At 45.1% G+C, this 27589-nt stretch overlaps 1 protein-coding gene across 2 annotated transcripts in view; it reads right to left on the reverse strand.

Annotated features, from left to right (window-relative positions):
- mdga2a (MAM domain containing glycosylphosphatidylinositol anchor 2a) overlaps positions 1 to 27589 on the reverse strand; it is a 1064841-nt gene that overhangs the window by 227783 nt on the left and 809469 nt on the right. For both annotated transcript variants that reach the window (XM_038776329.1, XM_038776328.1), the window contains exon 10: positions 5505 to 5653. In XM_038776329.1, the coding sequence (XP_038632257.1) occupies positions 5505 to 5653 (149 nt within the window). The remainder of the gene's footprint in view (positions 1 to 5504; positions 5654 to 27589) is intronic.

Consider the following 27589-nt stretch of genomic DNA (forward strand, 5'->3'; position numbering starts at 1 on the left):
TTCCGGCGTAAATACTGGGGATGTGTACACGGTGGGACTTCGGAGGGAACCCATGCGCATCTTTTGGTGTACCTGTCTCCTACTGTCCAAAGACTGGGAGATCTAGGGCGCAATTCTCCGACCCCCACGCCAGGTCGGAGAATCGCGGGAGTGCCGGGCGATTCCTGCCACGCCGCCCTGGACCCGCACGCGATTCTCCCACACTCCCCAAAACGGCGTGCCGCGTTTCACGACAGGCCGCTCGGAGAATCGCCGCTCGCCGTTTGTAGCAGGCGAGCGGCGATTCTCCGGCCCGGATGGGCCGAGCGGCCTGCTGAATCCGACGGGGTCACGCCGGCGCTAACCACAGCTGGTCGCTGCCGGCGTGAACAGCGCGCAAACTCTGCATGTGTGGCCTGTGGAAGGGGGGGGGGGGGGGGGGTGGTGGGGTGGAGGATCGAGCACCAGGGGAGCGCTCAGTAGGGGTCTGGCCCGCGATTGGTGCCTACCGATCGGCGGGCCGGCATCTCTAACGGTCGCACTCTTTTCCTCTGCCACCCCGCAAGATCACTCTTCCATGTCTTGCAGGGCACCTGCGGGAAGGACGGTAACCGCGCCTGCGCGGGTTTGCGCCGGCCAACCTGCGCATGCGCGGGTGACGTCCGTAACGCGACGCTGGCCGCGTAATTTACGTGGCGCTGCTTTCATGCGGCGCCAAGGTCCGGCGCTCGTAATTGTCACGGTGCCGCTCCTAGCCCCCTGGGGGTGGGAGAATAGGGGGTGAGGAGCGGCCTCCGACGCCGGAGTGAAACACTCCGGTTTTCACTCCAGCGCTGGCACTTAGCCTCCCGATGGGAGAATTTCGCCCCTAAGCAATTTCTCTCCACTGCGTCAGATGTCTACATGATATTTCCACTGAAATATTCAGGCCTTTCTTCTGAGTGATGTGCTTTTTCGTAACTCCTTCGGCGAGTCCTCAAATTGGACTTGCCATTCAGAATCTTGAACTTCAAGTAACCTCTGCTAAAACCTCAATTCGTTGTTGATTTTTATTTGGAATTTTACCTCACGTGTATTGTCACGTTCAGTCAGTACAAAGGGCATCCAATTACAATACAACTATAAATGTCACCCAGATGTCTACTTCCTGTAGGCGGAGTCAGATGAAGAGTCCATCTTGCCCCTCCAAGCTAAAGCATTAAAGATAAATCCTCTGAATATGAATGGCATATTCTAAATCAATTCTATTTACTCTGCTGGAACACTTCCTTATATTAAAGGTGCTAGATAAATCAAAGGTCTCAAGTTGCTTAATTTCTCATTCATTCTCTCATTCCAGCATCAAAGGTGTTGCTCAGTGAGCTGCTGAAGCTGAAACATTCACACATTTTATAATAAAACATAAAAGATTGGTTGTTTTATCCATTGACGCATACAACTAACCTATTAGCATTTTTAGGCTATTACTGGAACCATTGCTGTAAAAATAGTCTAAATCTGTCACTTGCAGTCACCTCAATTGTATTATTTGAGTTACTGAATAGGTTCAGCATTGAATGACTTTTTTAGATGGTTATGATCAGAAATTTGTATTTATGCCAATTGCAATTATGTGGCACAAAGCACAACAGAAAACCACTGGAACAAAATGCCCCTGAAAGTGTCTCATCTATTAAATGTGGCCCTTTATTAAACAGTTTGTAATTAAGGAGAGGACAGCAAAATAAAACCTTCTAAAATGTGAAATGGCCATTGTACTGTAATTATTTTTAAATCTTCCTAATTTGCAGTGACAACAACTTGGACAAATATGCTAATGCGGAATATTCTCCACTTGCCTGGATGAGTGTAGCTCCAACAACACTCAAGAAGCTCGACACCATCCAGGGCAAAGCAGCCCGCTTGATTGCTCCCCCTTCCACAAACATTCAAAGCTTCCACCACTGATGAACAGTGGCAGTCGTGCGTACCGTCTACAAGATGCACTGCAGTAGCTCACCAACGTTCCACACACAACACCTTCCAAACCCACGACCACTACCATCTAGAAGGACAAGAGCCGCAGATATCTGGGAACCCCACCACCTGGTGGTTCCCCTCCAAATCACTCACCACCCGAACGTGGAAATATATTGCCGTCCCTTCACTGTTGCTGGGGAAACATCCTGGAACTCCCTCCCTAACAGCATAGTGGATGCATCAACACCTCTCGGACTGCAGCGGTTCAAGAAGGGAACTCACCACCACCTTCTGAAGGGCAACTAGGCAATAAATGCTGGCCTAAGCAGCGATGCCCACATCCCGTAAATTAATTTTTTTAAAAACACCCCAGGTTAGTGATCGGACAAATTGTTACACCAAGTTACAGAGAGCTCTTAGGCCAGGTGACCAAAAGTTTTGTCAAAGAAGTAGCTTCCAAGGAGTGATTTAAAAGGACAGATAGAAGTGAAAAGGTGGGGTTCTTGGGTTTAGTGCTCTGAAGTTACAGCCATCAATGGTGGAGCAAAGAAAATGGGATTGTGCAAAACGAGTGGAGTACCACATTGTCAAGATTGAATGTTAAACATTGAGATATTTCATGAGGATTATAATTCTTCTCTAATATTTCTCACTCAAACCCATGTCTTCACATCTGCAGAATTATTTGTGCAAGTTTGGATAGAATTCTATGCAATAAATATCTGCCACGAAAGAAATTGAGTTTCACTGCTACACTATTCTGCAACTCTATCGTTTCCACTCCTATTGGGATCATGGAAATGTTATTTGGAGAATAAAAACAGTCCGGTTTTCATAGTGTGTAAATTCTGGTCTCAGATTGATATCCTACTGTTTTCTCCAGTTGCCACCCGGGGTCAAGGAGAAATATCATACTGTGATTCATTCTGAGGTTGTGTTTCCAGTTGCTATCACTCTTGGGATTTGATAAGATTCGGAGAATCAATAAAGCAGGAAATTATTTACAATTCGCAACTAATTTGAATCACGGAATAAAATCTTCACTGGAAATGTGGTACAGCTGTGGCTAACTAAAGGAGGAAAGTTCAGTATTGTATTACAATCATTCCAAAATAATAATAATCTTTCTTATTGTCACACGTTTGCAGTAGGCCTGAGGATTTGGAGGGTTTTAAAAATGTCCAAATGTCAAAGGATGTCCAATAAAACGATAAAGAGCGAGAAAACACAATATAAGAATAAACCACCAAACATATATATAAAAATAGATCTAAGAGGTTTTACAAGCGAGCAAAAGGAAAGACATTACCAAAGCAAATGTGAGTTTCCCCAAAGAATTGGACATGGCACAGGAGGACGTATATAATAGGGAGTTTGGGAATAGTGTTGAATGGCGTTAAACAAATGTATGTGTCTGTCTTCATAATTAAAAGGGTGTGGGGTGGTGTGACATGGGGGCTGGGAGGGTGTGACATGCAGGGGGGTGATGATAGTGGGGGGGGGGAAGTATGACATGCAGGGGTTAGAGGGTGTGACATGTGGGGGTGTGTAAGATGTTGTGGGTGGGGGTATGTGACATGGTGGCGGCGGTAGCAGGATGTGACATGCGTGAGTAGGGGGTTGTGACACGCGAGGGGTGTAGGGCTGTGACAAGTGGGGGATTGTGGGTGGTGTGATTTGCAGAGGGTGAGATATTTGGGGTGTGACATGCAAGGGGTGGGGGTTGACATGTAGGGGTGGGAATGGGAGGGGTGTGACATGAGAGGGGTGGGGGGGTGACATGTCGGCATGTGACATGCAGGAGGGGTGATATATAGTGGTGCGGGTGGGGTGTCAAATGCGGTTGCTGGAGGCGCGACATAAAGGTGGGAGGGGTGATGCAGGAGGGCGAGGGAGGGGATCAGGAGGTGAAATGTGGGGGGGGGGTGAGGAAGGAAGGGATAATGCAGGGGTTACATTACAGCCATGCAAGAGCCTGAGTTTAACATCTCCTATGAAAACATCTCCGACAGTGCAACAATTCCTTAGTACTGCATTGAAGTGTCAGTCGAGATAAAATGCTCAGTTCTCCCGGAGTATGACTTGAACCCATGACCTTTAGATTCTTGATAAATAATGGGGTGAAAGGTTATCCAGTGTTGAGGGGGAATGTGGAGTTGAGGTTACGTTTTGAATGGCGGAACAGGTTTGAAGGGCTGTGTGGCCAACTCCAGCTCCGAATTCGTATGATCGTGTGTTTGTATTCAGTGGTGAGCATGCTACCACCCAGCCAATGGCAAAATGTAACATATCTGAATGTTTTGATGCATATTCCTACCGGGAGAGATAATGTTCAGCCACAAGTAAGCACGCCACTTCGTAAGTAATCTTGCAGTTGCTCTCTCTGGAAAACCCTTCCGCACCAGTGTTCTCCAAGTTGAAGTACAACTTTGTCTCTCTTAGCACTGTCCAGACAAAAAGACTGAAAAAGAGCTGGTATGCAATTCTCACTGTACATTACCATTCCCACATTAGCCAGCACCACATTAGCCAGTACTTGTGTAACCCCTGGAAGCAGTTCTATTCTGTGGATCTGCATCCACAGGGGACTGACTCAACCGGCAATGCTAATTTTATTTCAAATATGTAACTACCTGTTTGAGGGAAGAACTAGCTCACTCTGGAGAACTGAGCATTTTATCTCGGCTCACACTTCAATGCAGTACTAAGGAATTGTTGCACTGTCGGAGATGCTTTTATAGGAAATGTTAAACTGAGACTCTTGCGTGTTTGTAAGATCCAAAGCGCTATTTGAAGAAGAAACAGGGAATCAAGGTTGTTTGATGTTTATTCATGTTAGATTTGAAGGCAAGTCTGTAGGTGACCAGACAGATGTCCAACATACTGTAGAATTAATTGAAGGAAACTCACATATCAACCTCCATTTGACTGGATCTGCTCATTTTCTACAAAATTGCTTTATCACAATTTGTCAGAATGCGATACATTCGTCTGTGGTTTATGCCAAACCTTTACCTTTTTCACAATCATGTATTTTGACCAAGATAAAGAGAAATCGCCGCTCCTGATGGAAAATCTAATGACTGAATTATGTGAAACGATAACACAAAATGGCTGTGAGGAAATATCTTTTAAATACATCGGTACATCTTGTCGCAGGTTTGAGTAGCCGTTTAATTGAACTTCCATAAGCATAATCAAGACAATTGAAAAAAGTGCTCTCAAGTTTAAGCCCCCATTGATTAGGCAAGACATAAATTTGTGCATTATTTGGTGACCAGCTGTTATCAATGTGGTGAATATCTTACATTAGCTATGATTTTATTTTTTGTTGCATGAGTAAAAGGTCACATTTCTTCTGCATAACGTCAGCCATGTGCTGAAATAATGAGCTGTGACACAGAACCTTAAGCTCACTCACGTTGAAGCATTATCACCATACAGCTAAACACATCAGTGCTCATCCAACAGCAAATTATGGCTCACATGGGCCTTCAAGTGGCTCTCGCTGAGGAACAGCAAAACTATTCCTACGGCAGGGAAAGAAGGCGATTAGATCTTCATACCTGCCTGATGCCCAAACGATAGGCAAGGATACGGTCGACGGCATTCGGATTCATCTGAGTCCACTGCAGCATATAGGAGTACACCCGAGCTCGATTTTGCCAGAGTGGGTTAGGTGTATCGTAGTAGAATTCAGGAGGATAAGCTTTGCCTGAAAAAAGAAACAATATTACAGTTAAGGAGATGCTGTACCCTATGCTAATTGCACAGTGCATTAAAATACATGCTTCACCTGCGATAAGCAATAAGAACACATCATGAAAAGCAAAAGGACACATAACATGATTTGGGCTGCGGTAATTGGGAATACCACCCAGCGCTGGGTGACATTAAAATTGAAACAAAATCAATAATAATTCAAGGTGCATAATGCATTTTATTTTCACTAGAAAAGTAACTATTGTTGTTTCAGGTCATATAAAACGGAAGTCAGGAGAATCAGGGGCGGGATTCTCCCCTACCCGGCGGGGCGGGGGGTCCCGGCGTAGCGGAGTGGCGCCAACCACTCCGGCGTCGGGCCTCCCCAAAGGTGCGGAATTCTCCACCGGTGTCGGGGCTGGCCGAAAGGCCTTCGCCGGTTCACGCATGCGCCGGTGCGTCAGCTGCCGCTGACGTCACCACCGGCGCATGCGCGGTAGGGGAGTTTTCTTCCGCCTCCGCCATGGTGGAGGCCGTGGCGGCGGTGGAAGAAAAAGAGTGCCGCCACGGCACTGGCCCGCCCGCCGATCGGTGGGCCCCGATTGCGGGCCTCGCCACCGTGGGGGCACCCCCTGGGGTCCGATTACCCCGCGCCCCCCCCAGGACCCCGGGGGCCCGCTCACGCCGCCGATCCCACCGCCACCAGAGGTGGTTTAAACCACGGCGGCGGGAGAGGCCTTTCAGCGGTGGGACTTTGGTCTATCGCGGGCCGGAGAATCGCCGCGGAGGGCACGCTGATCGGCGGGGCGTGATTCCCGCCCCCGCCAATTCCCGGGTGGTGAAGAATTCCGGCCACGGCGGGGACGGGATTTTCGCCGGTCCCGGGCAATTCTCCTACCCTGTGGGGGGTCGGAGACTTTCGCCCCAGAACTTTCAGAAAATAGAATTGAATACAAACCTAACCCCACATACATAGATCCCTCAAAAGTTGCCACCCAGGTTGATAGGGTTGTTAAGAAGGAGTATGGTATGTTGGCTTTCTTTAACAGGGGGATTGAGTTTAAGAGCCGCGAGGTTATGTTGCAGCTTTATAAAACTCTAGTTAGACCACACTTGGAATATTGTGTCCAGTTCTGGTTGCCTCATTATAGGAAGGATGTAGATGCTTTGGAGAGGGTACAGAGGAGATTTACCATAATGCTGCCTGGACTGGAGGGCATGTCTTATGAAGAAAGGTTGATGGAGCTCGGGTTTCTTCTCACTGGAACGAAGAAGGCAGAGAGGTGACTTGATAGAGGTGTACAAGGTGATGGGAGGCATGGATAGAGTGGATAGCCAGAGACTTTTCCCCAGGGTGGAAATGGCTGTCACGAGGGGACACAATTTTAAGGTGATTGGAGGAAGGTATAGGGGAGATGTCAGAGGTAGGTTCTTTACACAGAGAGTGGTGGGTGTGGGGAATGCACTGCCAGCAGAGGTGGTGGAGTCAGAGTCATTAGGGACATTTAAGTGACTCTTAGACAGGCACATGGGTGCAGGTTAGGTTGATCTTAGATTAGAATAAATGGTCGGCACAACATCGTGGGCTGAAGGGCTTGTACTGTGCTGTACTGTTCTCTGTTCTATGCTCTATGCTCTAACGAGGCAGATTTCACTTATAGAAAAAGATCATTCAGGTACATTATTTTTAAACAAATTAGGGATTGATAAATAATGTTGGGGTAATATCACTGAAACACTGTATCAAGCTTTAGCCAGCAATGAATTCTGAAACCATTAAGACCATGTGCAGTGGAAGGTTGTAAACAGTTTGATTGCAAACCTCCTAATTTGACAATCATTTCTCTGGTTCTATTGGAACCATTCTTGCAGTTAGTAGGAGCTCCAACTTTTCAAAGATAACCAAGGTTACTTGATCAACGCCACACATTTTACATTTTTTTGTTGTAATATGCCTTTAAGAGATATCAGCAAGACATCACTGGAAGGGAAGTGTATCACGTGAACCAGTTTTCATTTCACTTTTGCTTTGAGCAGAGCACATACGCAGCTCTGATGTCTTTAAGCTTCATCCCTTTGTATAACTGTTCCCATGTGCCAAGTCTTAATAAATAAACTCACAATGTGTTTATCAAATCCCTCTGAGTGATTGGTGCCTTGCACAGTAAATAAACTTAAGGTATTGTATTATACTATTATAATAAGACAACAATTTACAAAGCAGATTTTGGTCCTTACTGCCCACATGTGAAGCACCGCCTAGGTTGTGTGTGGAACAAAGCTGGGCAGGGAGGAGAGTACATTCGTCATAAAGGCTCTGATTTTTTTTTCATTCATCAAAATGGAACAAAAACAGGGCAGGTTGTGTTATGGAAATGGATTTTCCTGACTTCATTCTCCTCAATGCACTCGATCCAGGTGATGCATAGGTATAGACAGTGAAGATCAAAATAGAGACAGCACGGTAGCACAAGTGATTAGCACTGTGGCTTCACAGCGCCAGGATCCTAGGTTCGATTCCCTGCTGGGTCATTGTCTGTGTGGAGTCTGCACGATCTCCCCGTGTTTGCGTGGGTTTCCTCCAGGTGCTCCGGTTTCCTCCCATAATCCAATGATGTGCAGGTTAGGTAGATTGGCCATGATAAATTGCCCTTAGTGACCAAAAAAGGTTAGGAGGGGTTAGTGGGTTACCGGGATAGGGTGGGTGAGGGCTTAAGTGTGTTGGTGCAGATTCGATGGGCCGAATGGCCTCCTTCTGCACTGTATGTTCTATGTTTAAAAAAAAATCCACCTGCACTAGTTCCAAAGGGTCATTTCAATATTTGCCATCGGAACAGTGACCTGTTTGAGCGGATAGCCCACCCTTTCCCTTTATAGAATACATATAACAACCAGGTGATCAATTACAGCAGGTGACCATACAGCCACTGAGGTTGAAAATAATTCCACACTCCCTTCCACAACACCCTGGCCTAACTCAGAGGGTACAAAGCAACAACATAAAAATTAGTTATTGTTTTAACCAAATATAAGATAACCATATATAAAAGAACATTCAAATCAGCTTTAATACATTTTTCAGCCTTCGAGGAGACAGTTGCACAAATTGTCGATGCAGTTTTAATACAACAAGCTTTTTATCAGCTAAAGTCCCTTTTCCAGCTGCCAATAACACATCCTTAACAACTCACCCAATATCCATAATGGCAGGTTTTCGAAGCCATGCTGAGATGAAACAAAGTTCTAAGTAACCATTACCGATTTAAATTACAGACCTAACTATATATTTTTTAAACCCTCATTGATTAAAAACCCACTCAACACATTTAAATCCCCACAAGTAGTTCACCCCTTATTTAAAAAAGCAAACATTTGTATTTGTATTCATAGTCCTACATCAAAGACAGCTAATCACTTTATAACCATGGGGCTGTCAATCAAAGTGTGAACTAGCAACCACCCCCCACCCACCCCCACCACTGTAAAAACGATTTACTGTAGAAAGAGTTAAACAGTAGTAACCCTATAATGATAACCCTCAGGCTTATGTTAACAAACAGCTAGTGAAATTGCATGCACATATATTTCCACTGTCTGGCTCTTTTTCTGTCATTTAAAGAGCAAATCAGGCATTGTCAAACTTGGGGGCGATCACAGGCAGATGTCAGGAGGGTCGCGGAGCCGTCCGTCGCGGCGCTCTCGATCGCGCAAATCCGCGCGCAACAGCCGCAGGAGCCGGCTTTTAATAATGCCCAAACTATGCGCATTGTAGCCACCGAAGTTGGCCATTCCCTAAATACAAAATGGAAGAACGCAAAGCATACAGGTTAAAATGGACAATGTTTGCAGCACCAGCAGGCTACACCAAGCAAATGTGGATTCTGTCTGCTAAGAGAGCAGACAGCACCGAAACGAACATTCCACATACTAATGAGGCAATCCCTGGGATATTTAACATAGCAATGGAACAATCCCAGGGACAATGGACACAAATGGGGAAGTAACTGCAACAATGTTACCTGGCGATACCTGGCGACTCCAGAGCTAAGTAACGAAACAGAGCCAAATTGAGTGTTAAGCACACTCACCCAATGTAACAATGTAACAGCGGGGTCCGAAAACAAATCACCTGAAAGCCCGCCCAGTAGCCAAGGAACAGCCTCAGTATTGGGGGGATTCAAACATATCGATTGGGAAGAGACCCAATCAATTCTGAGCAGGTAAAGGGGTCCGCCCAAAGGGGCGGGGATCCCTGGGACCTATAAAAGACAGGTCCCACACTTAGTTTGTTCTTCTGAACCAGTCCTCCTCTCCTTGACCAGCCCTCCTCTCTGGACCAGCATTTCGACCAGCTTTTGCCAAGAAGACCTTGACCGAGAGAGAGGAGAGGTTTGGGACAGCAGCCGCCAGCAAGTAAGTCTCACAACGATCACTACCAGAGATAGACGCTCCTGACCCCTTTTAACCCGTACCAACCTGAAATCTGCAGACCAGAGCAGAACAAGAGGCCTTGTCCCCTGATCCGGCAGTTCCTTCGAGATAAGTATTTATTTATTTAGCGGTAGGACTAGTTTAATCCTCTTAGCGTGTGCATGGGTAGGATTATAATTGTATTATAATAAACTCAGTTGTTTGAACTTACTAATTGGTGTATGGTTTTATTGCTTTGAACTTAACCTTGAAACTTGTGGCGGTATCTTAACGATACCTGGCGACTCCAGAGCTAGGTAACGAAACAGAGCCAAATTGAGTGTTAAGCACATTCTCCCAGAACGAGCAACATCATGCGCACCAATGATCAGGTATGCATACACAGTGCGACCGCATTAATTTTTATATGGTTGCAACCCTTTATTTTCAAGTTCGGGGGTCCAAAGGGACCAAAGGGACAAAGGGACTATTGGCACCAAAGGGACGCAAAACCATTTCCTCCATTTTTGTCAGCAACAAACAATGTAAGAGAAAACGGTGGGTCGCGCAGGTCGGCCGGTGTGGGTCACGAAGGTCGGCCGGCATGGGTCGCGAAGGTCAGCCCACATGGGTCGCGAAGGTTGGCCGGCACAGGTCGCGAAGGTTGGCCGGTGTGGGTCACAAAGGTTGGCTGGCGTGGATCGCGAACGTCAGCCGGGTTGGGTTGCGAAGGTTGGCCTGTTGGTAAAAATGGGTTCCCGGAATAACAGTTTGAAAAACACTGCTCTAAATGACCAGAGAGCCTGACAGTTCCACAGACCTTTTCATTTATTATGCACATTCTCTTAATGATCCCAAAGGAGTACTTGACCGCTCTGTCTAAAGCCCAATTGCCATGTTTTAGAAACCTGGGTGACTAAAAATTGCGTCTGCGTGAAGGCAGCTTGCATGTTTTTATTTACAACTGCCTCCACGAACTGCAGATGGGCAAATATATCCCACCCCCTAACCCACCACCTGCAAAAATAGTGGGTCCTAGGTTTAGGGTTCGGACCGCCCGATTTGGGGTTCCACTGCCATTTTGGCAAAAGTGTGGACCCCTTCCATCCCTGTGACAATTCAAGCCTTAGTGCCCCAATCAGGTAAATTATTATTTTTCCGGGCGAGATTGTCTGGCTTCCCCGTTGCGTGTTTCTCAGTGGCGGGATCTTCTGGTCCCGTCGTCAATGGGACTTCCCTTTATATCCATCCCACGCCGCTTGGAAACCCGTGGTGGGGGTACGCTATTGGCTGGATCTCGACAACCAGGTGATCTCACCCAGTACAAATCAGATTACCCACTGAAATTCACATCTCAGTGGGCAATGTCTAGATAAATGAAACACAACCACATGCAGGAATATAATTGCTATGTGACAAGATAAACAGAAGAACCACTGTCAAGATATTAAGTTACTACACTGAATGATGATGTAAAGGTGATGAGAGTGAAGATGTGGCATTAATAATTTAGTTTGGAATCTGTTTTGAGACTTACGTATCCTTGACATTGTTTACAAGACATGACATGTTGGCTTTAATGCTGAGGAAGTAAAATTAAATATGAGGAAAATTTCACGATAGGTCACTGCCAATTTCCATTCAATTAATTGAAGCAACAACTCACCAAAACTGTCAATGAGGTTCCACTGACCCTGTTAATTAAAAACTACTTTTTCTTTGTGAGATTTTGTCTTGTAAAGATCATGGATGGTTTGTTCCTCATCGGTTCTAAATCAAGATCTTGAAAACATGGCCCATGAAGACATGCCGGAAAGTGGTGCAGGCACATCTCTGAAGGGGGAAGGCAGAACCCGCCTACCTCAATGATGTCTGCTGTTTTTAGATTAGCAAATGCTCAGCTCCCATGTTCAGGTTATAGCATCATTACTTTTGTCTGAAAGTATCGTTAACATCCGATCAGCCACATTCCTCCACTATACAACAGTGTAACCCTGGGGGAACATGTTGGGCCAAACTATGTGGTGCTTTGGACAGTGCTGTGAAGTTACAAGTGACGGCAATGTCGACTGCCTCCATTTTTCCGAGCTTTTGCAACCTCCAGGTTGTTTCCACTGCTTCGTTAACACTGTAAAGTTCAAAAGCATGTTGACTGCCAAAAATACACGATAAAAGGTCAAATGAGCTACCTACAGGAACTAACAATAAAGATCGTGGGCTGTTTTGATGTTCACCTATGATCACTAACTGGCTGAGTTGTCAAGTCAAATAACTAGAATGCTTTAAACCAAAGTCAACATTCAGTTGCAGGCAACATTTAAAGTGACATGGACACTGTTCCATTACAAGACAGCAGCGCAAATTCCAGAGGTATAAAACAAGAGCTCCTTTAGTGAATACTGATTATTGTGTGGCCTTTAACATCATTTTGACAATCTGTACTTTTTACACCCTGTTAACAAGTAAGAGGAGAATAGTATTTCAGTGGATTGCTATCTATCATCATTCTAAATGCTTTCACGAGTAATATCTTTACACTTGCAGCAGAGCTGTTCATGCACAGCAAATCCTAAGCATGCGATTTTCATTCCCAAATCAGCTACAGTCCTCAGGCAGATACCTAAACACAGCAAGTTGAATCCATCACACAGGCACACGAGACAGCCTGTCTGCACTTTAATTCGAGTCCACTTGCTTGTCACTGTTGTTTCAAACCACTGATGTTCTTCAATTATTTGAGGTGACTGAGTCTCCTCTCTTGATAGCTATGGACAGTCAATCACCAATCCAAGAGGGGTGGTCTCAGATGGGCAAAGATGTGCACTGACTGCTAAAAGAAGCTGCTAGTGAAAAGACATCAATGCAAGAGTTTAACGCTGAATCCAAATCCTGGTGGATCCAATGAGGAGTTTGTTTCTTTAGTTGTCTATCTACAGCCACTCCTGATAATTTAAAGTCAATTATGCACTAATTAAATCGTAGGATAATTTGAATTGAACAATGCTAATAGCACAGCAAAATCGTAATTTACTACCAGTATAATTTAATAATCACACAACATGAATGAAGTGAATTTGAATTAAATGTAATCCATATTTATTTATGTAACCCTGTTTTATCATTCTGTCGCTATTAACAATATAGGATGGATATACAGCATCTAGCTTGTGTTGATCACAAGTGCCCGGCATGCAAATACATCCCAATGAGCTCAAATTTCAAAACAAGCAAAACTATTTATTGCACTGGCCTGAAGCACAGCACAAAGTTTTCTCAAAATCCTCAGTCTGAACTCCAAGTCTCTTCATGTTTTCAGCCTGGATAGGTGCCAGAAGGGTGACGTTTTAGCTGCGTGCAAGATAGTAAACCATAAGAAAAAGGTAAATCTGGTTAAAAAAAAGGTAAAACTAAATTGAGAGAATGGCAAGGTGACATGGATTCATGTTAGTAAAAGGCAAATGTGAAGACAGCAAGTGATATTTCACACACATACACACATACACACACACACATTAATCAATACATGAAAAGTACTTTAGGACAGAGCAATGGACCGACTGTTCTTTCAGAGTGGGTGAACTAAGATGGAGAAAAGTCTACTTTGTCTGTATTCTTATATTTTTATGATCTCACTTTTCCCTTTTCTCCCACAATTTCTTCTGCTTGAGAAGGTGCCAGTAAAGTTTAGTGTTGTGTCCAAACCATCCCATTTCCCCTTGATGGAGGTACATTTTTTGCACGTCGAGAGCATCCATGACACTTTCTTCCTCTCACCTAACACTCTAATTTAGAGCTTCCTACAGGAACTGTTGAAGTCGGGAATTCTCTGGCCATTGGAATTCTCTGATTTAGCCGGCAGTGCACTCCCGCCCGCAGGCCTCCCGGCAGCGTGGGGTGGCTTTAATGGGAAATCCATTGACAAGGAGCGGGAGTAGTGAATCCCGCCACGAGCGAACGGTGGGCCACTGAGAAACACGCAGCTGGGGGAACCACAGGATCCAGCCCCAAATTCCTCTGGATCATTTGCAATTTTAGATCTTGCAAAGACTGCGGGCGGGATTCTCTCACCTCAGGGCCAGGTCGGAGTATCGCCAGGCCGTGCATGATTCGCGCGACGCTGCCCCAATGGTGGTCTCACGATTCTCCGGTGACGGGGGGGGGGGGGTCCTCCACCGTGGCCTGGCCCTTGATCGGGGCCTACCGATCGGTAGGTTGGCCTCTCCTGGTGGAGGCCTCTTTTACTGTTCACTGACCCCTGTGGCCCTACGCCATGTTGCGTCGGGGTCAGCGTGGAGAAGGAAGCTACCATGCATGCGCAGTCCCGCGGCGCCCGTTTGGCACCATCTAGACTCTGCCATCAGAAGGGAGAATCCCGCCCTGCATTTCGTCACCGCAACAGCCCCCCCCCCCCCCCCCCCCCCCCCCGCCGATGAAGTAGAAGCTTGAACCCTGGAGTATCCTTGCAAAAACCCCATTCACTTTAGGGGTCACAGAATGCTAGATTACTAATATCCACCTTACTTTATATCTCTCCAAGGCACTTTGTCAGATAGGAATAGGAGTACACTGCATGCCAGCTGGACTCTGATCATGAATTAACAAGCTGGATTGATTTATAGAAATTGAACAAGTAAAAATGTCACCATAATCCACGCTCCCTTTGATAGCTGACTGGCTTGAGGATTTAACTTGAGGATCACCCCACCTCAGGCGAGGGGCAAAGTTGAGAAGCCAGGGCCTTCATGAATAGCCTCAAGCAATTCAGCAATTTAACCCTCGCTATTGGTGTCCCCCAACATCACGAACCAGCCATCCAGCGAACTGAGCTAACAACTGGGAGACATTTGGCACAATAGCAGATGGTCCATATTTACATTTTTAAAAATCCTGCTCCTTTCAGAATTAAACATGGTCACTTTTCCACCAGCCTGTAAGATGTTTCAACACTTTCCTTTAGAAGTGCTTCCTCAGTGCCACTGTTTCCGAAGGTATTGGGCCCAGTGTTAACAGCCTCCACCTGGTGGAAAGCAGGCAGTGGGGCAATTAAAACAACAGATATCAGTGACTCTATTCAGTTCATCTCCTTTCCATATTAACCAGGACACTTGCAGGAAGAAAGCAGCATTCAGTTTTATAGTTACAGGTTTAGTCATCTGAGGTCCGATTTCAACCTGGGGTCCGAGCATTGAAGGAGTGTGGTAGGGGGAGAGGATGTGGTCTCACACCCCCCCCCCCCCACCCCCCACCTCACCCCCCACCTTCCCCACCAACCTGCTGCCAGTTGCATAACAGGACAGAGGTTGTCCAGAAAGGAAGTTTCACATTTATTTTCAGGTCAGGAGCACTGGGGGGTGTCCTCCCAGGCCTCAGCGAGAATCTTTGAGCCTCCTTTCAATCAGCCTATCTCACTTCCCCCAGATGATGTGAAGGCAGCAACCCACCCCCAACTTTACTTCCATCATTGAAAGATAGACTTAACCAACACATTGTGAATCCTGAAAGGAACTTGAATTTAAAGACTGGCACTTTGGAACTGGGTTGCCATCTTTGAACAAACTTAGCCTTTTATTTAAGTAGATACAAATTACAATAAATGGATATATAAGGCTCTCAGTAAAGTTAGTTCTGCCTCCATCAACCCATACACTGTAACCACACTGAGAAACCTATTGTATATTTAATAGACTATTTACAGCATTAGGAATTTTTAAAATGACAAATATTATTTATAGTATTTTTCTCATTTCTTCTTTCCCATTTGTTTTCATTTATTTTTCCTCCAGTTGACCTGTGTGATTCCACCTCCTGGATCTGATCTGATTGTTACAGGTGTAACGATGTTACAAGCATACAAAGTGGCAAAGATTAGTGGGAGACGAGAGGACTGGGAAATCTTTAGGGGGCAACAGAAAGCTACTAAAAAAGCTATAAAGAAGAGTAAGATAGATTCTGAGAGTAGACTTGCTCAGAATATAAAAACAGACAGTAAAAGTTTCTACAAATATATAAAACAAAAAAGAGTGGCTGAGGTAAATATTGGTCCTTTAGAGAATGAGAAGGGAGATTTAATAATGGGAGATGAGGAAATGGCTGAGGAACTGAACAGGTTTTTTGGGTCAGTCGTCACAGTGGAAGTCACAAATAACATGCCAGTGACTGATAGAAATGAGGCTATGACAGCTGAGGACCTTGAGATTATTGTTATCACTAAGGAAGTAGTGAAGGGCAGGCTAATGAGGCTAAAGGCAGACAAGTCTCCTGGCCCTGACAGTTTGCATCCCAAAGTGCTAAAAGAGATGGCTAAGGAAATTGCAAATGCACTAGTGATAATTTACCAAAATTCACTTGACTCTGGGTTGGTCCCGGCGGACTGGAAATTAGCAAACGTGACACCACTGTTCAAAAAAGGACGTAGGCAGAAAGCGGGTAATTATAGGCCAGTTGGTTTAACTTCAGTAGGAGGGAAGATGCTGGAATCTATCACCAAGGAAGAAATAGCGAGGCATCTGGATGAAAATTGTCACATTGAGCAGGCGCAGCATGGGTTCATAAAGGGCAGGGGGTGCCTAACTAATTTAGTGGAATTTTGTGTGGGTATTACCAGTGCGGTAGATAACGGGGAGCCAATGGATGTGGTAAATCTGGATTTCCAGAAAGCTATTGACAAGGTGCCACAAAAAAAGATTGCTGCATAAGATAAAGCTGCATGGCATTAAGGGTAAAGTAGTAGCATGGATAGAGGATTGGTTAATTAATGCAAAACAAAGAGTGGGGATTAATGGGTGTATCTCTGGTTGGCAATCAGTAGCTAGTGGTGTCCCTCAGGGTTCAGTGTTGGGCCCACAATTGTTCACAATTTACATAGATGATTTGGAGTTGGGGATCAAATGCAATCTGTCCAGGTTTGCAGACGACATGAAGATGAGCAGTAAAGTAAAAAGTGCAGGGGATACCGGAAGTCTGCAGAGGGATTTGGATAGGTTAAGTGAATGGGCTAGGGTCTGGCATATGGAATACAATGTTGACAAATGTGAGGTTATCCCTTTTGGTAGAATAATAGCAAAAGGGATTATTATTTAAATGATAAAATATTAAAACATACCGCTGTGCAGAGAGACCTGGGTGTGCTAGTGCAAGAGTCGCAAAAAGTTAGTTTACAGGTGCAACAGGTGATTAACAAGGCAAATGGAATGTTGTCTTTCATTGCTCGAGGGATAGAGTTTAAGACTAGGGAGGTTATACTGCAATTGTATAAGGTGTTAGTGAGGCCACACCTGGAGTATTGTGTTCAGTTTTGGTCTCCTTACCTGAGAAAGGACGTATTTCTGGAGGGTGTGCCGAGGAGATTCACTGGGTTAATCCCAGAATTGAAGGGGTTGGATTATGAGGAGAGGTTGAGTAGACTGGGACTGTACTTGTTGGAATTTAGAAGGATGAGGGGGGATCTTATAGAAACATATACAATTATGAAGGGAATAGATAGGATAGATACGGGCAGGTTGTTTCCACTGGCTGGTGAAAGCAGAACTACGGGGCATAGCCTCGAATTAAGGGGAAGTAGATTTAGGACTGAGTTTAGGAGGAACTTCTTCACCCAAAGGGTTGTGAATCTATGGAATTCCTTGGCCAGTGAAGCAGTTGAGGCTCCTTCATTAAATGTTTTTAAGATAAAGATAGATAGTTTTTTGAAGAATAAAGGGATTAAGGGTTATGGTGTTCGGGCCAAAAAGTGGAGCTGAGTCCAAAAAAGATCAGCCATGATCTGATTGAATGGTGGAGCAGGCTCGAGGGGCCAGATGGCCTACTCCTGCTCCTAGTTCTTATGTTCTTATGTGTAAGAAAAGGGAATACATTTCCACGTAGATTCTTCATATTTTATACAATAGCTCCCTTCCTTCCATGTGACTGTTCATGTAAAAAATTAACAACTCGAGGAAGGAATTTGTATTATTCAGGTTTTGAGAGAAGGTCTGTATAAGTTTTATGTTTGAAATTCTCAGATAAGCGTCTGCATAAATGTAGTAAATATTAACAAAGAAAAATGCTGGCTAAAAGAAGGTGAAGGTAAAGCTTTGTACATTGGTTCACCTTTGCTAGGAAAAAAACAGCTGCTAAACAGGTGAACAATAAAGAACTGCTCTCCCATATTATATGCAGGCATCTCCTTATGTAACTGTGGTATTTGTGAATAAATCTATCCGAATAAGGACATTATTAGAATTGGATTTTTAAAAAGCATTTAAGCGACATAACAAAAATTCTACACAGATATGGGCTGCACGGTGGCAGAGTGGTTAGCATGGTTTCCCCAGCGCTAGGGACCCAAGTTCAAGTCCGGCAATGTGTGAGTGTCTGTGTGGAGTTTGCACTTTCTCTCCTTTCTCTGCATCAGTTTCCTTTGGGTGCACCGGTTTCCTCCCACAGTCCAAAGATGCGCGGGTTTGGTGGACTGGCCATGATAAAATTATCCCTTAGTATTCAAATGTTAGATGGGATTATGGGGTAGGGCGGGTGAGTGGGCCTGGGTTGGGGTGCTCTTTCAGGGGGTCAGTGCAAACTCGATGGGCTGAATGGTCTCTTTCTGCACGGTAAGGATTTTATACATCTCTGATTGGTGTCAGAGATGAAAGAAGCACTCATTATGAACTTTTTTTTTCATTTATTCTTCAAGGAGATCCGGGCATCGCTGGCTCGGACAGTATTTATTACCCATTGCGAATTACCGCTGCTGTCCATGAGATGACACCCACAATGCTGTTGGGAAGGGAGTTCCAGGATTTTGTCCCTGTAACAGTGAAGGAGCGGCGATATCTTTCCAAGTCAGATGGTGTGCGCTTGGAGGAGAACTTGCAGGTGGTGGTGTTCCAATGTATCTGCTGCTTTTATCCTTGTAGGTGGTAGAGGCCCGAGGTTGAAAGGTTCTGTCGAAGGAGTCTTAGTGAGTTGCTGCAGAACATCTTGTAGATGGTACACACTGATGCCACTGTGTGTCGGTGGTGAAGGGAATGAAAGTTTAAGCTGGTGAACGGATGCCAATCAAGCGAATCATCTGACCGGCTCCTGTAGCCACAATATTTATGTGACTGGTCCAGTAGGGGCTGGTTTAGCTCACTCGGCTAAATCGCTGGCTTTTAAAGCAGACCAATCAGGCCAGCAGCATGGTTCAATTCCCGTACCAGCCTCCCCGGACAGGGGCCGGAATGTGGCGACTAGGGGCTTTTCACAGTAACTTCATTGAAGCATACTCGTGACAATAAACAATTTCCATTTCATTTCATTTCAGTACAGTTTCTAATCAATGGTAACTCCCCAGCATGTTAATAATGGGGGATCCAGTGATAATAAGAAATTTGAATGTCATGGGTTGATGGTTAGATTCTCTCTTGTTGGGGGTGGTCATTGCCGGGTACCTGGGTGGCATGAATGTTGCTTTCCACTTGTCAACACAAGCCTGGATTTTGCCCAAGTCTTGCAATATATATAGACACAACTGCTTCAGTACCTGAAGAGTTGCAAATTGTGCTGAACATTGATCAATCATCAACGAACATCACTCTTTCTGACCTTATAATCATAGTCTTTATTAGTGTCACAAGTAGGCTTACATTAACAATGCAATGAAGTTACTGTGAAAATCCCCTGGTCGCCACATTCCGTCGCCTGCTCGGGTATACAGAGGGAGAATTCAGAATGTCCCATTCACCTAACAATCACATCTTTTGGAAATTGTGGGGGGAAACCGGAGCACACGTAGGTAACCCACACAGACTCAGGGAGAATGTGCAGACTCCACACAGACAGTGACCCAAGCAGGAATCGAACCTGGGATCCTGGCGCTGTGAAGCAGCAAGATGAAGGGAAGGGCTTAATGAACAAGCTGGAGATCGTTGGGATGAGAACACTACCCTGAGGAGCTCCTGCAATGATATTCTGGGTCAATTGATTGAGCTCCAACAACCATAGCTATCTTCCTTTGCACTTGTCATGACTCTAACCAATGATGAACTTTGCCCCTTGTCTCATTGACTTTGGTTTTGCAAGTGTTCCTTGATGCCACACTTGATCAAATGCTGCCTTGATGTCAAAGGCAGTCACTTTTGCCTCATCTCTTGCATTCCAGTCTTTTGCTCATGTTTGGACCAAGGCTATAATGGGAAATAAACAGCAAAGGAATAAAAATGAGGCAGAGATCACAAGGCACAAGTAAAATAAATTAAAACAATGCATATAAATAGGGGAAAAAAATGTTGAAAATTGGTTGAGAAGAGGAGACAATGAGTAAGAAAACGGGGTGCCAGCTCCGACTGGCAGATGCAACAAATGTGTGTTTCCCAAGAATCTATACTGGGATCTCAGCTCTTCACCAAATATATCAATGACTTGGAGGAAAGATGGAATACTCCTATTTTGAGGCTAACTGGGATGACGGGCAGCCCCGGTCGCACCTTTTCAGAATGGCAGGGTCCCACAACGAATTCTGCACTTGGAACCTCATTAATTATGCAACAGTGAATTCCTCTCTGAATCATCCGCCCACTGACAGATGGCAGGTTTGAAGGTCCGGACGCCATATTTATATACCACCCCAGCACCCCAGCCCATCTGTCTTCACCAAGCCGTACAGGATGTCAGCAACTCAGAGGAAAAAGGCGAGCAGCCTTATGAAGAGGTCTGCTCCCAGACTCAACCATCCATCGCCCCCCCCCCCCCCCACCCTCCCCCCCCCCCCCCCCCCCCGAGGCCCATCACCTTCCCATGCCCCATTTTGAACTCTACCTACCACATCCAGAGTCCGTCCTCATTCCTCATGTTGCACATTTCCCCCATTTCTTCGTCAGGCCAATTGCCCCTCCCCTCCTTCCCCCTGGCCTCACACCGTTTTCCACCCTGGTCAGATTTTGGACCTTTGATGTAGTTGCTGCATGAAACCCGCAGCACAGTGCTGTCCAGACAGACGCTTGAGACCCTTGTACTCTCAAACCCCAGGCGCAGTATTCATCCGACTCAGTGTCACAGGAGGGTCCATGGGTCCAGCAACATGGTGATCTCCAAGAAGACTAGCTCAGCACGGAGATGCGGGCAGGAACTGTTCTGCCCTGGCAGAGTGGTGTCCAGCGCCTCAGGGGCAGTGCAGAACTATGGTAGGTAGGCTTTGTTGCCCTCACCTCAAAGTCTTTGGCAAACTGAGAACTGCCTTGTGCACGCCACTCTTTAGACTCAACATAATTTCCTGTTGGTGTGATGCAAGATGAAAAGGCCTAAACGGATACTGGTGGTGGGCATCTGTGTCAATGAGCATTCATGTAATGAAAATTAATGCACATGGCGTTCATGCAACCAGCCAGTGGGAAGACCAACCAACCATTAACCTACCAGTGGGAGAATTGTGACATGGTTGTATGGTGGCATGTTTCCCACTTCTTGGCTCCTGCTAAATTCTCTGCTCCCACCTGCCACCAAACCTTCCACAGGCATGGTGGAAGAATTCTGCCTGAAGAGTTAGATATCTAAGTTTGTGTAAAAAACATGCACTGTGGAAGGAACAGTAAGTAGCACCGATCAGAGCAGGAACTTATGTGATGAATATAAGAAATAGTCAGATTTTATAGTTGTATTTTTGCAGTAATATTATTAAAACCTGGGTTAGAATGCATAGAGTCAGGATGTCTCCTAGAGCTGTGATTAAAAGTGAGGTAATCAGTGATTTTTCAGACTAAGTGTTTTGCTAATAGATATTTTTTACCTGTTTGCAGATAGAAAGCTAATGTAATGTTGTAACAGATGGATTCTGGCTAAACATTGTCAAGACACATTGTGTAACAAGAAACAAAAGAATGCTGTGTGTTTTGAGTGCAGTTGGTGTAGCTGATGAGAGGTGCCAGGTCTGTCTGGAAAAATGAGTTGGTTCCAGAGCAGAGCAGAAGGTTTTCAACTTGTCCCAGAAAAACATTTGTCTCTCCAAGGACTCTGCACCAAGAAAAGCATGTAAAACATGGTTGCTAACTTTATGCATAAGTGATATTTGAGATATATGGGTTTGCTTAATTGGAATGTAGAGGCAGGTTTTAGGAAGCAATTTGAGATATTGTTACTGTTGACTGTGAAATTATTTCTTTATTGCTAATGTACATAATTCTGTCTTCAAATTAAAGTTTGTCTCACATAAAAGCTGCCTACGTGTCAGTGTTATCACCCCTGTGGTACAGTAACATTTTATCACAGTTGGGACAAATGCATATAGTTGGCTTGTAGTCCGGGACCTTAACCAAAATTGGGGTTGTGGTCTGGATCCATAGTACTTAGAAAAAGTACATGGATGGATTAAGTGAAGGGGTAAAACTGTGGCAAATGGAGTTTAATATGGAAACGTGTGAGGTCATCCACATTGGTCCAAGATAAAGTGGAGTATTTTCTGAATGGCAAGAAATGTGGTACACTTACCATTAAAGATTTGTGGACAGACACAACAAACAATCAAACTGTTGGTAGAATGCCTGGAGTGCTACTTTCTGTTCCGGGTATCATACCTCAGCAAGGAGACATTGCACTGGAGAAATACAGCACAGAACATTACTAGGGTTAAATTATCAGGAAGCTTGCATGAATTTGGCTTACTTTCCCTTGAATACAGATGATTGAAGACAGATATAGTGATCTGCCCAGGTGTTTAATATGGTGAAAGGATCCAATAGGCTGGATCAAGAGAATTAATTTCCTCTGGTGATGGAATCCAGAACTGGAGGGCATGATATTAAAATCAGAGCGAGGTAATTTAGGAATGAAACAGGGAAGCACTTCCTCTTGCACAATGGTAGCAGAAATCTGAAATTCTCCTGAAAAAAGATTGCGAGGACCAATGGGGTTTTCAAGACTGTGACTGACACATTTGTGTTAGGTAAGGGCATTAAGGGTTAGGGAGGAAGGTGAGTAAATGAGGTTGAGGAACAGATCAGCCATGATTGAACTGAATGGTGGCACAGGCTCTGGTGTGGAATGGCTCGCTTCTGTTCCTATGTTCAAGGATGAGAGAAGCAGAGAGTAGGTCAAAAGAAGCGAGAGACAAACTTGTACCATTTTCAGAAAGAGTGTGAGTCATGGACAAAAAACAAACTGGACATATGTGACATGCAACTTACTTTACTCTGTTTTAACGCAGTGAAGGAGGCAAAACAAATGGGGGCAGGGGACAACCAATTATATTAGATTATTTTTCTAACAACAGTAATTGCAATATGGTGATATTGCCATGTTTGTAACTATGAATAATAAAGCACTCTGTCCATTACTCCCTCATGGATACATCCATTTCTCTGTTTCCTTTCTGTGATTTTGATCATTTGGGAAAAGAACCTTTTCCTAACAGGCCTCACCAGGAACTGGCACTGAATCATTTCTTCCCTTGGTATTGTTGACTAAAATGCAGTTAAGTCGAACTGTCTAATTTCAGATCACTTTGGATTGCTTTTTTTTTGTTTCTTCAAAGGATTTCACTGGCCAATACCACAGATTAGTGCTGCTTCATGCATTTTAGAGCTTATTTGAAGAACACCAGATAGATTAAAATCTGAGAGATCACCCACCCACAATGGAAATTAATTTACAATACGAACACACATCAACCTTTTCAGACTTACGCTAGGTCTGAATGATTTAAATGCATTCATGTTATGAAGTCTGGCCTTTGAGTTAATCCTTTGATCCCTTACCATCTATTCTGTAACATTTCCTCATCCTTCCATTATTGTTCTATTTTTCATGCAGCACATATGCAGTCTGCTGTGTGCTGCGGGTGTGAGGAGAATGCGTGCAGTTTATTGGCTCAGGCTGCTGAAGAGGAAGGCGGCTTCTCGGCTACTTAAACATGTGCGACGTGACTCCTACAGAGCACTGCCAGCACTGAAGGGGAAAGGGAAAGAAACGGCCAAGATTACAGATCTGTTCTGCTTCTGGCTGTGCCTGTTCAACCATTCAGCTGAAGCCAAAGAGCAACCCAAATCAAGTCCAAAGTGACAAATCGAAGTAAGAATTGGAGTCAAAGCTTTTGCAATTTCAGCCAGTGCTCCTACCACTGAAATCATTCATACTGCAACACAGGGCGTGATCCTCCGGTCATACTGCGTCAGAAAAGCATCTAGCCGTGGCACAACGTGGCCAGTGAGAGGCGAGAGACCCCGCTCCCGGGATCTACCCGGCTCACAATGCCTCCCGAGAGTCAATGCAGCCTCGTGAGACGTTGCAAGAGGAAATCCCGCCCACAATGGGCGGGATCTGTTTATGGCAAATCTGCATATTAGAGCGAGTCAGTAAGCCTCACTCTAATGTGTAGATTCCCAAGGTACCTTAGCCTTTGGGAATCAATCAGGGTACCAGGTTGGCACTGCCAAGTTGGCATTTTTTGTGCGTGTGTGATCGGGCTGGGCTTTCCTGCTGTGGGGGGCGCGGGTGGGGGGGTGCAAGGCTAGGGTGAGATTGAGGATTCTTTTCGAGGCCTCGAAGATTGGGATGCCGTTTAAAAATGGCATCCCAATCTCTCGCTACAATGGGGAATTCCGGTGAGCAGAGCTCCCCATTGTATAAAACAGGGCTATCTGCAGCTTCAGCCTCGCATTCCCCATTTAGGACCCTTATTCAAAGTGAGTCACATTGAATAGCCATGTGTTTCTAGGCACTGCGAGTGCCGGAAAGCACGCAGCTAAACGCGCTCGCCAGGGGAGTTTGTTCCCGGGGAGTTTGTTCCTTTTTGGGAAGATCGCGGCCATAATCTCAAAGTACAATATCACATCCAAAATGGCAGTCAATGTCTTACGTATGTCACAGCACTCTAATTTGCCTTGTAAAATTACTTGACACCTGAAATGGGAGAGTTGGTTGCCCAGCGTTAAGCCTCTGCAAAAGTGGTCCCGGTTAGACCAACAGCATTGATAAGGCAGGGAATCGGCAAACCAGGCTTTGAGTCTGTTACTGCTCCAATAATGCGGACCTCACATTGGTGTGGCTCGAAAAACAACTGTTGTGCATCAAGTAACACTCAGCAGGCCAGGGAGTAACTGTATCGAAAAATGAAGGCCCAGGTTTTCCCTCTCAGGTCGGGTGCACAGAGATGGGAGAATTTCTGATTCTCTTAAACTAACCTTTAAAAGTGGTTGACTGTGGTTGGAACTTTTGTTCCGGGGTGGGGTGGGGGGGGGGGGGGGGGAGGGGCATTGCAGGCTGGATGGCAGGTTGGGCTCACAGAACGTAGAATGTGTGTAGAGATTGCTGGGTCCGGACATACACTCGGCCAAAATCTTGACATTGTGCTCTAGTTACTTAAAAAAATGTTAGAACAACAAAGCATCCTTCAGGTCCTCACCGCTGTCACTCACTCCCCATGTCCTATCCATGCCAATCTATGCCACCTCATTTCCTCCACTCCCATCACCCCTCATACTCCCTATGCCAACCCATGCTTTTCTAGCCAATCCCCATTGCCCCAACACCTGTATTCCAACACATGCCTCACTACCTGTCCTCCAAGACCCCTCATAATCTCATGCCAACCTATGCTCCTTTATTCGCCCCCATGGTCTCTCTTACCCCCTATGCCAATGTATGCCTCCCTATCCCACCTCATATTCCTACATTCCCATGATCATTTATATTATGTCAACTAGTGCCAACTCTTGGCAACTCATACCCTGACCCACCACCCTTTGTCATTCTTGGACCCTCCATGCCAACTCACCTAGCATCCTTTGACAGTTCCTTGATGGCTTGACAGTATTTTGACAGTTTCTTGACAGCTTTGACAGTTAATTAACAGAGTGACAGTTTCATTGTAGCTTTACAATTTTCAATACTTTCATGCCACCTTGACAGCTCTGTGTCAGATCCTTGATAACCTGGACAGTTTCAATGAGTTTATGCACAAACATTCTTTTGCACTCAAACATTTAGGGGCAGCACGGTAGCAAAAGTCAATGGCACTGTGGCTTCACAGCGCTAGGGTCCCAGGTTTGATTCCCCACTGGGTCACTGTCTGTGTGGAGTCTGCACGTTCTCCCCGTGTCTGCGTGGGTTTTCTCCGGGTGCTCCGGTTTCCTCCCACAGTCCAAAGATGTGCAGGTTAGGTGGATTGGCCATGCTAAATTGCCCTTAGTGACCAAAAAGGTTGGAGGGGTTATTGGGTTACGAAGATAGGGTGGAAGTGAGGCCTTAAGTGGGTTGGTGCAGACTCGATGGGCCGAATGGCCTCCTTCTGCACTGCATGTTCTCTGTTCTAAACATGTTTACTTTTAACAATTCCAAAAGATGCCTTACACTTTCCAAAAGTTATTTCCTTACCTCTCCCAAAGGTTTCCTGCAGCCATATCCAAAGGGGTGCCTTACCTCTCTAGCTATCTGAATGAATCCACCAAGTTCCAACCTCTTTTTACCTGGTCTAATCTGCACACATTGGGTTTCATACTCCTGGTATATCAAAATCCCACTTGAGTGCAGGCAGGTGTTAATTTAAATAGTCAGCTGCCCCTTCAAACCCTGGCCTGCCTCCAGTCCTCCCGCCACCCCCCCGCCCTCCCCACCCTGCCACAAAAATAGGAAATGCTGCGTTCGGAGGTGTGCATTTGCAACCATTTCTTGGAATTTTGCCATGATGGAGAGGCTCTTCTGCACTGTAAATTCTATGATTCTATGATTAATCGTACTGCCAATTTAGGTCAGAGCTTTTGAGGGCAATGACCTTTCATCGGTTCTAATCAAATCTGAAGACAGGTCCTGAGCCCGAAACATTAACTCTCTTTCTCTCTCAACTGATGCTGCCTGACTTGCTGAATATTTCTAGCATTTTGTATTACCAACATCCAAAATATTTTCCTTTTGCATTTCTGCATGTCAAGATTACGCTCAATATCCTTCTGTATAATGGATGGAAAATGTTGCAGTTTTAAGATCATGGGCTTAAATGTTTTGATATCATCCCTGTGCTTCCATTGATCTTCCACAGTTGTTGCAATACAAATTTGTATCTGTAACTCACTTTACTAGTTTTCGAGATGGTAAACTCAGTCAGCATTATCAAATCACGCCTAGGAGATGCATCCCTCAGCTTGTCTTCCAACATCAATACTCTTTCAAACAGGACAATTCTCCTCTTTGCAGCTGCAGTTTAAAGTTCATTTGACATCGTAAAAGATGCACTGGAGCATTATAAAAAGAACCGGTAAAACACGGCCGGCACGATCAACATCTCAGCCCCGTGTTTAAACTTTGGCTTGTATTTGAAGAATATTGCCTGTTTTCATTGGGAGCTTGCCTTTTTTCCCTCGGTACTGTCAGCTCTGTTATGAGTTACAGGGACTTTGATGGATTGTTTTTTTTTCCTCCACTCAGCTTTGGCAAACCGTATACTGGCCCATCCCTGTGGGAAAGCACTGTATAAAGCAGATTTCCATGAAACCTGAGCCAAACCTAAAGAAGTTAACATTCAATGCAGTCTAAACTCAGAATTGCGACAATTGTTCGCCCCCTCAGTTCAATGACAAAGGGAAATCTCCATGAG

Source organism: Scyliorhinus canicula, chromosome 2, assembly GCF_902713615.1.
Source record: "Scyliorhinus canicula chromosome 2, sScyCan1.1, whole genome shotgun sequence".
Taxonomy (NCBI): domain Eukaryota; kingdom Metazoa; phylum Chordata; class Chondrichthyes; order Carcharhiniformes; family Scyliorhinidae; genus Scyliorhinus; species Scyliorhinus canicula.